A 13,063-nucleotide genomic window follows, 5' to 3' on the forward strand; every position below is an offset into this window, starting at 1 on the left:
TCTCTCTCTCTCTCTCTCTCTCTTTCTTCCTTTGTCATTATTTATAATCTTATCTAGTATGAGAGTTTAAGAGTTCAAGAGTTTAAGCCACTTTTCAGAGATCACACCTCTTAAATATTTTTCATTATCTATTAAAAGGATGAATTAAGCATCCTTGCTTCTTCAGTTCCTTGGTGTCATGCTATAAAGAAAGGTGTAGCAAATGCAGAGCCAAGCACACTGCCCTCACAGCCAGCAGCCGCCACAATTTTTTTTTTTTTTTTAAACTGAAAGTGGCAAATTCTTCCTGGAGCCCTCCTTCTAGTGCCTAGGATGGACCACAGAGGTGGTGGGCCTCTGATGCTCTGCCCAACATGGTGCTGCCTCAAGTTAAATGAGGGACGAAGAGAAAGAAGGTGGAAGAAATGGCCGCAACATCATGTTTCCTTTCTTCATGACCTTGCGGTCCCAAGCATAATACAGGTTCTTAGCCACTGAGCACCTCTCCGGCCCTTCTTAGTTCTTATTTTTGGGGGTATACATTTTACTAATGGTTTAGTAACTTCTTGCTGGATGGTGACTTGGTAATACTTTATCAGTGGCTGAGCCGAGCTTCTTATTTACTTGTACTACTTCAAAGCGCCATCTTTTACATTCTGATCTTTATCTTTAACCTTTTCAGTTTTGTTATTATTCACAGATACATTACAACCGCCCCCCCCCCCCCAACCCCCAGGTTTCTCTGTGTAACCCTTGCTGTCTTGGAATTCACTCTGCAGACCAGGCTGGCTTCAAACTCACAGAGATCCACCTGCCTCTACTTCCCGGGTCTGAGATTAAAGACGGGCACTGCCACTAGCTGGCAGACCTAATATTTTTAAGGTCATATTGTCATGAAAAAATGAAAGTCCTTTTTTAAATTGAACTTCAGTTTTCTTCAATTAATGGCTCAATAATAAATAATATAATTTACAGTGATATGTCTTACTTAAATTCATTTCCAAATCCATGAAGTATGTTATTAAATCTTTTTACTTAGGTCTTTTAAGAATTGTGCATGTGCCGGGCAGTGGTGGCGCATGCCTTTAATCCCAGCACTTGGGAGGCAGAGCCAGGCAGATTTCTGAGTTCGAGGCCAGCCTGGTCTACAAAGTGAGTTCCAGGCCAGCCAGGGCTATACAGAGAAACCCTGTCTTGAAAAAACAAAACAAAAAACCAAACCAAAACAAAAAACAAACAGAGAGAGAGAGAGAGAGAGAGAGAGAGAGAGAGAGAGAGAGAGGGAGAGAGAGATTTGTGCATGTGATGCTATTCTCTCTTGATTCTACAGTTTCTCTGTAATCATAAGAATTTTAAGAATAGTGTTATTGGGTTGCATGCATAGCTCAGTGGTAGAACACATGCCTTTTGTGAACAGAAATCCACCTTCTACACCCTACAAAAGAACCAGAAAACAAAACAAAGCCAACAAAAACCCTGGCAAACTTAGCTTTCATTCTTGGTGTAGTTTTAAACCTGGCATCAAGAACACAGTGTTTTACACAGTAAGCAGTCTTTTTCTGTACATCAGTATTGAATTAGGTTGGGATGAGCAAGCTGGTTATATAAAATGGCTTACAATGATTTGTAATACTTTGATATTTTTCTTCTCTGTAGATACAACAAAAGGGAAGAAGATTTTCCTAGTTTAAGAGAGTATAATGATTTTCTGGAAGAAGTGGAGGAAATCGGTATGTTTTAATTTGATGTGCTAGCCTTGAGATCTTGTGCTGTTCTCTTTTAGATGCCTAGACAATGTCTCACACACAAGGCTTCTGATGGATTTTGATGTGGTAGTGGTTGCCAATGTTCACAGGTTACTTTTTTTACAGTTGTATTACGTTTGTCAAATTTAAATCATAGTAACGGGCATTCTTGAATTTTATCATGGAGGAATTATTAGTAGAGGTAGCATTCTTTAGCTGGGATGGAGGGTGTGTGCATGTATCATCTCTACCCAAGTAGTATAAGCAACAGGAACTGCTTTGATTGACTTTGTAGAAGTTCTTTTAACTCTGTCTGTGATAACAAGAAACAAACGTTCACTGTCATTTATGCTGTCATGCAACAGTAGGTTGAGAAGACTTTGAAGCAGTTGACTGTTGAGCATCTGACTAATAAGGGTTTTCAAGGCAGAAGTTAGAATGGCCCTAGTGCTTCTTTTCAGTGTGAATAAGGTGTTTTCCTCACAAAAGTGTATTGTTTCTGCTTGCTTCTCCCTCTCCCAGTGCTGGGCTAGGGATTGATGCTTGTTTCGTTTTTGCTAAAGAGAGTTCTAGAACTGCTAAAAGATATGGAAGTTATGAAATATTGATTTAAAAATTTATGCTTTTTAAAATGTGATAATTACAGTTGGTGAGATGACTCAGCAGGTAAGGAAGGGTGTTTGCCACTAAGCATGAAGACTTAAGGTCTATCCCTCCCCTCCCCTCCCCCCCAAGTGGAAGGAGAGTACCAATTCCTCAAGTTTTCCTCTGGCCACCATGCACGCGCAACAAACAAACAAACAAACAAATGTAAAGCACACATTAAGTAAGTAAAAATAAAACAAGAAGTTGCTGTATTTGTTACAGAGTACAGGGTTGGAAATGATAAAAGGGAATAGCCTATAAAAATTAGAAACTATGAACGTCAAACAGCCATCTTTTTATTCTTCCAATTCATAACTTTATTGTTAAAATGTGATAAAAAGAATCATTAGGAAGCATTTATATATAAAAGATTAGAAATTCAAATTCTTTAGAATTAGTATTAATTTAAAAAATTTCCTTTTAAAGTCCAAGTTGTTATGTCTCAGTACGAGCATGTACAGAGCACAATAGGAGCATGTGCAGAAAATAATTCAAGGTTTTTTCTGATCTATTTTAGTACCGTAGAACTGGTGCTTTTTCATTCTAATGTACTCGTTTGTGCTTTGTGTATATTAGCAGCCATAAGTCCCTGAGGATTTAACTAAAACGATGGTAGAATTGTGAATGCCAATGAAGGGCAGCATTAGGACACAGACTGAGAAGATGCTCTGCTGTGGGACAAGCAGAACAGCCATCACAAAGAAAGTTTCCACATACAAAAAGTCGGTGTGATTAGTGTGACCAGAAACCCCGGAGTACAAAAAAGGCAAAAGAGGGTATAGTGCTAACAGGCAACTTGGAACTGCTATGGTTCCAACCAAGTATTCTAGGAAGCTGAAGGAAATCGAAAGACAAAGAAACTGGGGACCAGGCTTAGGCGATGAAACAACAAGTGACCTTAATTTTTCATGAGGTTCTGGGTGAGCCTATTTATGTTTTGTTTTGTTTGTTTGTGTCTATGAGTTCAACTAATTTCAAAGAATTGGTAATTTGGGGCCTATATGTAAAACCAGGTTTGTGTTTAGAAGTAGGCACTAGTATTAACAGGACAAGGAGTAAGCTTGGATAAGTATGACTATACAATATGTAATATGTTCTTTTCTTTGAGATGGAGTCTCTATCTGATAACTGTTAATATATGTCAAGTTGGCTTTGAGCTTACAAAGAATCTTTTTGCCTCTGGTTCCCAGTGTCTGAGATTATAGGCATGTACCATCATACCTGGTCTATCATATTTTTCTCTGTTTCTGTGTATGTGTATGTTGGTATATATACCCATGCATATGCACATGGAGGCCAGAGGTAAGTGATGGTATCTTTGTCTCTTAGTCTCAACTATTTAAGACAGGGTTTCTTGCTGAATGTGGAGCTCACCTATTGGCTAGACTGGTTGGTTGGTGGTCAAATCCCTGGAATTTCCTGTCTCTGAATCTCAGTGTTTGAGTTACAGGTATATGCTACTGTGCCTTGGTTTTTCTGTGGATGCTGGGGATCCAAACTTAGGTTCTTATGCTTGTATAGCAAGCAGTTAACCAATGAGCCACCATCTTACCCTGTATCACCAGATACAAAAACTATCAGTGCATTTGACTTGAAAATCAATATCCTATTATGTATATTTTATGAGGATGTATTTTTAAAGTAGGTAGAAATTCTCAACCATTGTCTAGTTAGTTGTCTCATTGGAGCTTTTTACATTTCCCTGTTCTTCCATAGACTGTGCTGACTCATGCTGAAGCACAGTGATGCGTGCTAAATGCTTTCCATTAAAGCTGTTGTCAGGGCTGGAGAAATGGCTCAGCAGTTAAGAATACTGACTGCTCTTCTGAAGGTCCTGAGTTCAAATCCCACCAACCACATGGTGGCTCACAATCATCCATAATGAGATCTGATGTCCTCCTCTGGTGTTTCTGAAGACAGCTGCAGTGTACTTGCATATAACAATAAGTAAATCTTAAAAAAATAAGAACACAGTAAAAAAAAAAAAAAAAACCAAACAAACACATTTTAAAAAAAAAAGTTGTTCTCAAGTACGTCTCTGTTCTGCTCTCCAGCTCAGTTATGCACCATAAATTATTTGCTCCAGTGATCAAGCTTTCTCAGGCCAATTGTGCTTATTATATTATGCAGTTTATTCCAGAATTATATAACTATGCTTTTGTTTTTCTTTAAAAAATAGAAACAGCACTGTAGGTAGTAGTTATGATTTATATAAGAAGCCAAACTCCAACTAAAGACTGGACTTTATTCAATTAGAGAGTGACTGCCTGTATTCTTTTCTATGGTTGACCACGGCCTTTTATGAAAGACAGAGTTGCAGGTTAGGATCCATATTGGTGGAGTGAAGGCAGGAGGGAGGAGCAGCAGGTGAGAGCTCATATCTTGATTTACACTCAGGAGACAAGAGCACACTGGAAATGATTTGCGTCTTTTGAAGCCTCAAAGCCTGCTCCCAGTGATACAGCTCCTCTAACAAGGTCACAATCCTTCCTCATCCTTCCCAAACAGTTCCACCAACGGGGAACCAAGGATTCAAACATATGAGCCTGTGAGGGCTATTCTTACTCAAACCACCACACTGGTGCTGGACAGGAGAAAAGGAGAGGAAGAAGAGGAGAGGACTCATCATTAAAAGGCTTCACCAGAGCAAAGGAGATGATAAATAAAGACAGTCCACAGAAGCAGAGGAGCCATTTGCAGATGATAGCGCTACCACTAACTGCATTAGTAGTTCCTTTTTTACTGCTGTGATAAAATACCATGGCCTAGGTAACTTTTACAAGAAAGACTTTGCTTTGGCTAACTGTCCCAGAGGGATAAAAGTCCATTGTCAGCATGATAGGGAAGCATGACAGGAAGCCGCAGACATGGTGGCTTGAGCAGAAAGAAGCTGAGGACTCACATCTTTTTTGGGGAGGGGGGGTTCGAGACAGGGTTCCTCTATATAGCCCTGGCTGTCCTGGAACTCACTCTGTAGACCAGGCTGGCCTCGAACTCAGAAATCCGCCTGCTTCTGCCTCCCAAGTGCTGGGATTAAAGGTTTGAACCACAAGCTTGAAGCAGAGAGAGAATACATGGGAAATGGTGAGAGTCTTTAAACTCTCAAAGCCTGCTTCCAATGTTGCACTTGTTACAACAAGGCTATATCTTTAAGCCTTCCCAAACAGCACCACCATCTGGGACCATGCTTTTCAAATGTCTGACTCTATGGGCACATATCACTCAAGCCATCACATCTCTGAAATTTATACGAACTTAATAACTATAGCAAGAATGAAAATAACCTTATTGACAAGTAGATATCACTAAAACAGACACCCAGACAACCTAACCAATAGGTATATGCAGCGATCCTCAGCATCACTAATTATCAGGAAAATGCAGTTAAAAATCACAATTAGACACCACCTGTTAAATGGCCCTACTACAGAAAAAGAGAGCATGTGATAGGATAGGTTTGCTCATCAGATTGCTGTAGTAATTCCGTAGGTTTACATATGCCAAATATTACATTGTATCCGATACATATATTCAGTTATTCTTTGTTTAAAAGGCTGGAGAGAGAGTTCACTGATTAAGAGTATGGCTGTTCTTCAGAGGACCCGGGTTTGATCCAGCACTCAGGTGGTATCACACAACTGTCTGTAACTCTGATCCCAGGAGTTCTTAAGCCTTCTTCCTGCCTCCAAGGCCACCAGGCATGCATGTGTTGCACAGACATGCATGTAGGCAAAACACCCTTTTTTTTTTTTTTTTTTTTGAGACAGGGTTTCTCAGTGTATGCTTGACTGTTCTGGAACTAGCTCTGTAGACCAAGCTGGCCTCAAACTCACAGAGATCTGCCTGTCTGAGTGCTGGAATTAAAGGTGTGTGCCACCACCACCTGGCTAAAATACCCATACTTATTATATAAATACATAAATTTTCAAGAGGTTTATATGAAATGAGAAACTTTGTAAACTTGGCTGTCAGTAAGATTTAGTCGGTGGCTCACAGGGAGCCAGTGAGATTTTTAAAAGATGGTTTCAGTAGTATTGATAAGAAATAAGGAACTCAGAATGGACAGTAGTGGTGGCCATAGTAAAGAGGACGTTGTAGAGAGGATATTCACTCAGAGTTGGCATCAGAAGTGAGGTAGGAAGACTTGGAACATGACCTTGAACACTTCTGTTAAGTGGTACTAATCAAGACAGTGCAAGTTGGAGAGCAGGAAGAGTTGGCAAAGTGCCTGTTCTGTAAGCATGAGGACCTGAGTTTGACCCCTGAGACCCAGGTGAGAAGATCAGCTGTCCTGACTTGTGCTTGTAATCTCAGCACATAAGAGGCACAGACAGCAGATCCACGGGTCTTGAGGCCTGCCATCCTAACCCATGTGGCACATTCTAGGTCAGTGATACATGTTGTCTCAGGAAACAAGGTGGACACCAGGTGGTGATGATGCAATCCTTTGATCTCAGCACTCAGGAGGCAGAGGCAGGTGAATCTCTGCCAGTTCAAGGCCAGCCTGGTCTACAGAACAAGTTCCAGGACAGCTAGGAGTACACAGAGAAACCCTATCTCTGGGGAGAAAAAAAAGATACAAGGTTAATGTCCCCATTGGAAAAAAAATGATGCCTAAGCTTGCCCTTTGTACTCCACATCAATGCACACATATGTGTACCTGCACTCTCTACACGCCCCTTCCCCCAACAAAAGGCAATGCAAGTTATAAAAATCACGTTTTTTTTATTGGTTTGTCTTGTTATACAGGGCGCCTGCTGGAAAGAGGGTTGGAATAAAGATATTAGTTTGGTTCTGTCACTTTGTTGTGTGTGTGTGTGTGGCATTGTTCTGGTTGTTAATGTAGGAATAAAACTCTTTCAGAATCTGCTTTCTGTTGCTGTCTACTTTTGCTTTATTCATCCTTTCAAAGATACTTTGATGTCTGTATTGACTTTTGCTGCTACTCAAAAGAAAAAAATGTTAGTTTAATTGACACCTACTGATGACCAGAGTGAGCTTCATACCCACTGTAATTTTCAAAATTCTAAAACAGGCCCTCTAAGCTTTTTTCTTGTATATGGAGAACAAGCACAAAGAGCTCAAGTATTATGAACAAGTTCATATTGCTGATAAATAGTTTACCTAGTAGACTTTTCTCACTCACAGTCCTTTGAAAATATATGATAGGCCTGATGAGTAGTTAGTAGTCTATGTCTGAAATATGGAGTACTGAGAAATAGTCAGAGATAAGAGAGTAGCATGTAGGTTTTGGCATGGTATTGGTGTGGTAGTATATTCATGCAATTCTAGTACCAAAAGGCAGGCAACATGGCCATGAGTTATAGGCCAGCCTGGATTGCAAAGGAAACTCTTGTTATAAAACAAACAAACAAATCAATGGCTACTAGCCCATTGCCAATAAGGACGTCTAGAGCTGTTTTTGACAGGTGTGAAAGCGCTTTGACTTTGGTTGTGTAGTAGAAGTGTAGAAACTTACACATACACACGAGGTTTAGAAACAGGAGGTTAGCTCAGGTCAATGTTTGAGGAGGCAGAAAATGGGGATGAAGACATTCTGTTATATAAATGCCATTATAAGTTCCGTAAATAGCACACATAAAAATTGAAATGTGAAAATTTGAATGATGGTATCAAAAACTTACACTAGAAGGTACACGTGAAGATGAGCTTTCTTGTGGCAATAACAACAGGCCCTTCTCTGTGAGCATGACAATATGCACATAGAACTTTCTGTTCCTCCTTGCCCCAGGGATCATCTCAAACACTTGTTCTTAGCTTCATAATAAACAGATTATTCTTTGAGTGCAGAGAATACTTATTTTAAAAGGATGAGAAAGCCCAGAGGGCTTTAATTGTAAATTCTGAATGTCAAAAGACTTTAAAATTGTACTTAAATAATGTTAAATCTTCCAGAAAATATAATAGGTTTTTTTGTTTGCATCTAATTCTTGATTAGAGTCAGGTCAACATCTGAGCTACAGTAGCAAACAGATAGAAAGTCAAATGATTGTTAGAGTTAGCTGCTGTTCCTTCTCTGAGGCTCTCATGACATTGTGGTTCACTGTGACATGAATAAGCTTGCTTCATCTAAGAAGCTTTTATGTTAGTAATTCAATTTTATGATCTTTATTTTTGAGAGAAAGAGGTTGTATTATCTGTGATCATGATTTACATCTATTATATCGCTAATGCCTTTATTTTCTAAGTGAAAATGAAATAAACAGTCTGTTTTGCTTTTATTGGGATTTATTGTGGTATTTATAAAAGAAATGAATTTCATCTAGCCATATACATTTCACTTAGAATTGAAGTTTACTTGTGTTTTTAATTATATTTAACACCAAGTTTAAATCAGTAGTAAATGAACATTCTAGTAGGTCTAACAAAACATGTACATTGAAAAAATATAGGGTAGAAAGTGGACAAGCTGAAGAGACTGCTAAGAAGTAATGTTTTTGGCATTCGCAGAAGGGGAATTGTCAGTGCAAAGTGAGGTGAAGGAAGAGCTGGTGATTAAGATGGAGATGGTGGGGGTCAGATCTCAATATTGATGCTCTCTGTGTAGATTTTAAAGCTACAGTCTTAGATATGTGGAGCTTCTATAAGGGGAAAATACTCAGCTAGGCAAGCATTTGCAGAAACAACACATTCCTTGTTGATAAAAGTTCAGATTTGGGGATTTACCTACATCACAGTCCTGGTTCTAGAGATTATTAGCCATATACTGTGGCTGAGCTATTTGTTAGTTTTAGACCACATCTGGGACTGGTGAGATGGATCAGTGGGTAAAGGTACCTGCTGCAAGGCTGATGACTGGAGCTCCATTCCTGGAAACCACATGATGGAAGGAGAGAACTGATACCTGCAAGTTGTATTCTGACCTTCACACATTCTGTAGAACACCCATGTGCACTACACGTGCACACACACACACACACACACACACACACCCACACATTTAATAAATGAAAAAACACAACCCTAGTTCTGTCATGTATGAATTAGGCTAAGTGAGATAATTAGATGAAGTGTCTGTATCACATATTCTATAGATGTTTGCAATAAAGGTAAGTTAGTCTTTGATTTATTTTTATTAAGTTTAGGTTTGTTCGGGTGTTCATGTATGTGTCCCTAGGTGTACCACATAAGTGCCAGTGTCTGTAGAGGGTAGAGATTAGAAGATAGGTAGAGTCAAGGTAGTCATGAGTGACTTGATAGGATAGATAGATAAAAGACACAAATAGAACCATAAAGACTGTTAATCCCATGAGTAAGAAGTCAAAATTCGGAAGCTTTGGCTTTTATAATCACCTTAAGATTTATATTAAAACTATTAAAATTCATGACATTGTTTCCTTTTTGTTACAGTTTTCAATTTGACCAACAATGTGGATTTGGAGAACACTAAAAAGAAAATGGAAATATATCAAAAAGAAAACAAAGATGTCATTCAGAAAAACAAATTAAAGCTGGTTGGTTGCTAAGTATTTTCTTCTTTTGTATGAGTAATATCTTTCACATAATATTTAAAAAGATTTTATTAGTTCTTTGAGCATTTCATATAATGTGTTCCACCCCCCACTCTTTTCATCTCTTTCTCAATTTACCCCTCCCTGCTCTACACACCCATCTTTGTGTCCTTTACAAAAGTATTTCAAAAGAAATTTGTGCTGCTCAAATATTCTTGTATGTGTGGTCTTCTACCAGAGAGTGGCGACTTACCAGTAGCAGCACTCCCAGAGAAAGTTCTTTGTTTCTCTCACAGCAGCTACAGTCAATAGCTCCATGACCAGAGGTGGGATTGTGTGCCCATCTTCCTCTCTGTGCTGGGATTCGGTCTAGCTTGGGCTGCTCTGACATGTTCAGAAGACATTGTTTTTATAGTCATCTACTGCTTCAGGCTCATAGACTCTCCCGGCTGCCTCTTCTCCATTGATCTCTCAGCCTTAGGAGGAGGGTTGTAGGATATACGTTCCCTTTAGGACTGAGCATTCTTCAGTCTCGTAGTTTCTTTTTTTTTTTTTTTTAATTTTTAATATTTTTTATTACATATTTTCCTCAATTACATTTCCAGTGCTATCCCAAAAGTCCCCCATAGCGCCCCCCACTTCCCTACCCACCCATTCNCATTNTTTTGGCCCTGGCATTCCCCTATATTGGGGCATATAAAGTTTGCAAGTCCANTGGGCCTCTCTTTCCATTGATGGCCGACTCTAGGCCATCTTTTGATACATATGCAGCTAGAGACAAGAGCTCTGGGGTACTGGTTAGTTCATCATGTTGTTCCAACTATAGGGTTGCAGATCCCTTTAGCTCCTTGGGTACTTTCTCTAGCTTCTCCATTGGGAGCCCTGTGATACATCCAATAGCTGACTGTGAGCATCCACTCCTGTGTTTGCTAGGCCCCTGCATAGTCTCACAAGAGACAGCTATATTTGGGTCCTTTCAGCAAAATCTTGCTAGTGTATGCAATGGTGTCCGCGTTTAGAAGCTGATTATGGGATGGATCCCTGGATATGGCAGTCTCTAGATGGTCCATCCTTTCATCACAGCTCCAAACTTTGTCTCTGTAACTCCTTCCATGGGTGTTTTGTTCCCAATTCTAAGAAGGGGCACAGTGTCCACATTTTGGTCTTCATTCTTCTTGAGTTTCATGCGTTTAGCAAATTGTATCTTATATCTTGGGTATCCTAAGTTTTGGGCTAATATCCACTTATCAGTGAATACATATTGTGTGAGTTCCTTTGTGATTGTGTTACCTCACTCAAGATGATGCCCTCCAGGTCCATCCATTTGGCTAGGAATTTCATAAATTCATTCTTTTTAATAGCTGAGTAGTACTCCATTGTGTAAATGTACCATAATTTCTGTATCCATTCCTCTGTTGAGGGACATCTGGGTTCTTTCCAGCTTCTGGCTATTATAAATAGGGCTGCTATGAACATAGTGGAGCATGTGTCCTTCTTACCGGTTGGGACATCTTCTGGATATATGCCCAGGAGAGGTATTGCTGGATCCTCCGGTAGTACTATGTCCAATTTTCTGAGGAACCACCAGACTGATTTCCAGAGTGGTTGTACAAGCTTGCAATCCCACCAACAATGGAGGAGTGTTCCTCTTTCTCCACATCCTCGCCAGCATCTGCTGTCACCTGAATTTTTGATCTTAGCCATTCTGACTGGTGTGAGGTGGAATCTCAGGGTTGTTTTGATTTGCATTTCCCTGATGATTAAGGATGTTGAACATTTTTTCAGGTGCTTCTCTGCCATTCGGTATTCTTCATGTGAGAATTCTTTGTTCAGTTCTGAGCCCCATTTTTTAATGGGGTTATTTGACTTTCTGGAGTCCACCTTCTTGAGTTCTTTATATATATTAGATATTAGTCCCTTATCTGATTTAGGATAGGTAAAGATCCTTTCCCAATCTGTTGGTGGTTTTTTTGTCTTATTGATGGTGTCTTTTGCCTTGCAGAAGCTTTGCAGTTTCATGAGGTCCCACTTGTCAATTCTTGATCTTACAGCACAAGCCATTGCTGTTCTATTCAAGAATTTTTCCCCTGTGCCCATATCTTCAAGGCTTTTCCCCACTTTCTCCTCTATAAGTTTCAGTGTCTCTGGTTTTATGTGAAGTTCCTTGATCCACTTAGACTTGATCTTAGTACAAGGAGATAGGAATGGATCGATTCGCATTCTTCTACATGTTAACAACCAGTTGTGCCAGCACCATTTGTTGAAAATGCTGTCTTTCTTCCACTGGATGTTTTTAGCTCCCTTGTCGAAGATCAAGTGACCGTAGGTGTGTGGGTTCATTTCTGGGTCTTCAATTCTATTCCATTGGTCTATTTGTCTGTCACTATACCAGTACCACACAGTTTTTATCACAATTGCTCTGTAGTAAAGCTTTAGGTCCGGCATGGTGATTCCACCAGAGGTTCTTTTATCCTTGAGAAGAGTTTTTGCTATCCTAGGTTTTTTGTTATTCCAGATGAATTTGCAGATTGCACTTTCTAATTCGTTGAAGAATTGAGTTGGAATTTTGATGGGGATTGCATTGAATCTGTAGATTGCTTTTGGCAAGATAGCCATTTTTACAATGTTGATCCTGCCAATCCATGAGCATGGGAGTAGTTTCTGCTCCCTGGCCAGTTATGGAACACTGTCAATCTCTACCTAATTTAAATAAAAGATTCTCAAATTAGGGTTAATAGATACATTGATCTATGGGTAAAACACTAAGTCATTAAGAGACACTTTGACATTATATCTATTTAGTGGCATAATAGTAGTAGATTCTCTCTTAGGGCCTATTACCTGTCTATCCACAAATTCAACAATGGTGCCAAGTAAGGATTCCATCTTATGGCGCAGGACTTAAATCAGTGAGGAAGTGGTTGGTCACTCTCATGACATTTGTGTCACTATTGCACAGTGGGCATGGCTAACACTCAGAGTTCATGGCAGTCAGGGTGATGATTGCTCTCTCTTCCGCTAGCATGCAGAGAGCATCTTCCAGTGCCCTGAAAGCTGGATAGAGTAGTCGGATAAAGTTCCTAGTTCCATACTGGCCTGATTTTAGGACTCTCCTTCTCACTTTCAAATTATGGAATATAACTAGTAGTATTGATTATAGCCTGTATTGTTTGGAGGTCTATGGAATCTCACTGGCCAATAATTCCAAAAGAAGTAACTCAT

The 13,063-nt window shown here is 39.6% G+C and overlaps 1 protein-coding gene across 2 annotated transcripts in view; it reads left to right on the forward strand.

The window, feature by feature from the left end:
- Mnat1 (MNAT1 component of CDK activating kinase) overlaps positions 1 to 13,063 on the forward strand; it is a 144,542-nt gene that overhangs the window by 44,575 nt on the left and 86,904 nt on the right. For both annotated transcript variants that reach the window (XM_021179201.2, XM_029484436.1), the window contains exons 3-4: positions 1,636 to 1,709; positions 9,741 to 9,844. In XM_021179201.2, the coding sequence (XP_021034860.1) occupies positions 1,636 to 1,709; positions 9,741 to 9,844 (178 nt within the window). The remainder of the gene's footprint in view (positions 1 to 1,635; positions 1,710 to 9,740; positions 9,845 to 13,063) is intronic.

The sequence above is a fragment of the Mus caroli genome, chromosome 12 (genome assembly GCF_900094665.2).
Source record: "Mus caroli chromosome 12, CAROLI_EIJ_v1.1, whole genome shotgun sequence".
Classification (NCBI taxonomy): domain Eukaryota; kingdom Metazoa; phylum Chordata; class Mammalia; order Rodentia; family Muridae; genus Mus; species Mus caroli.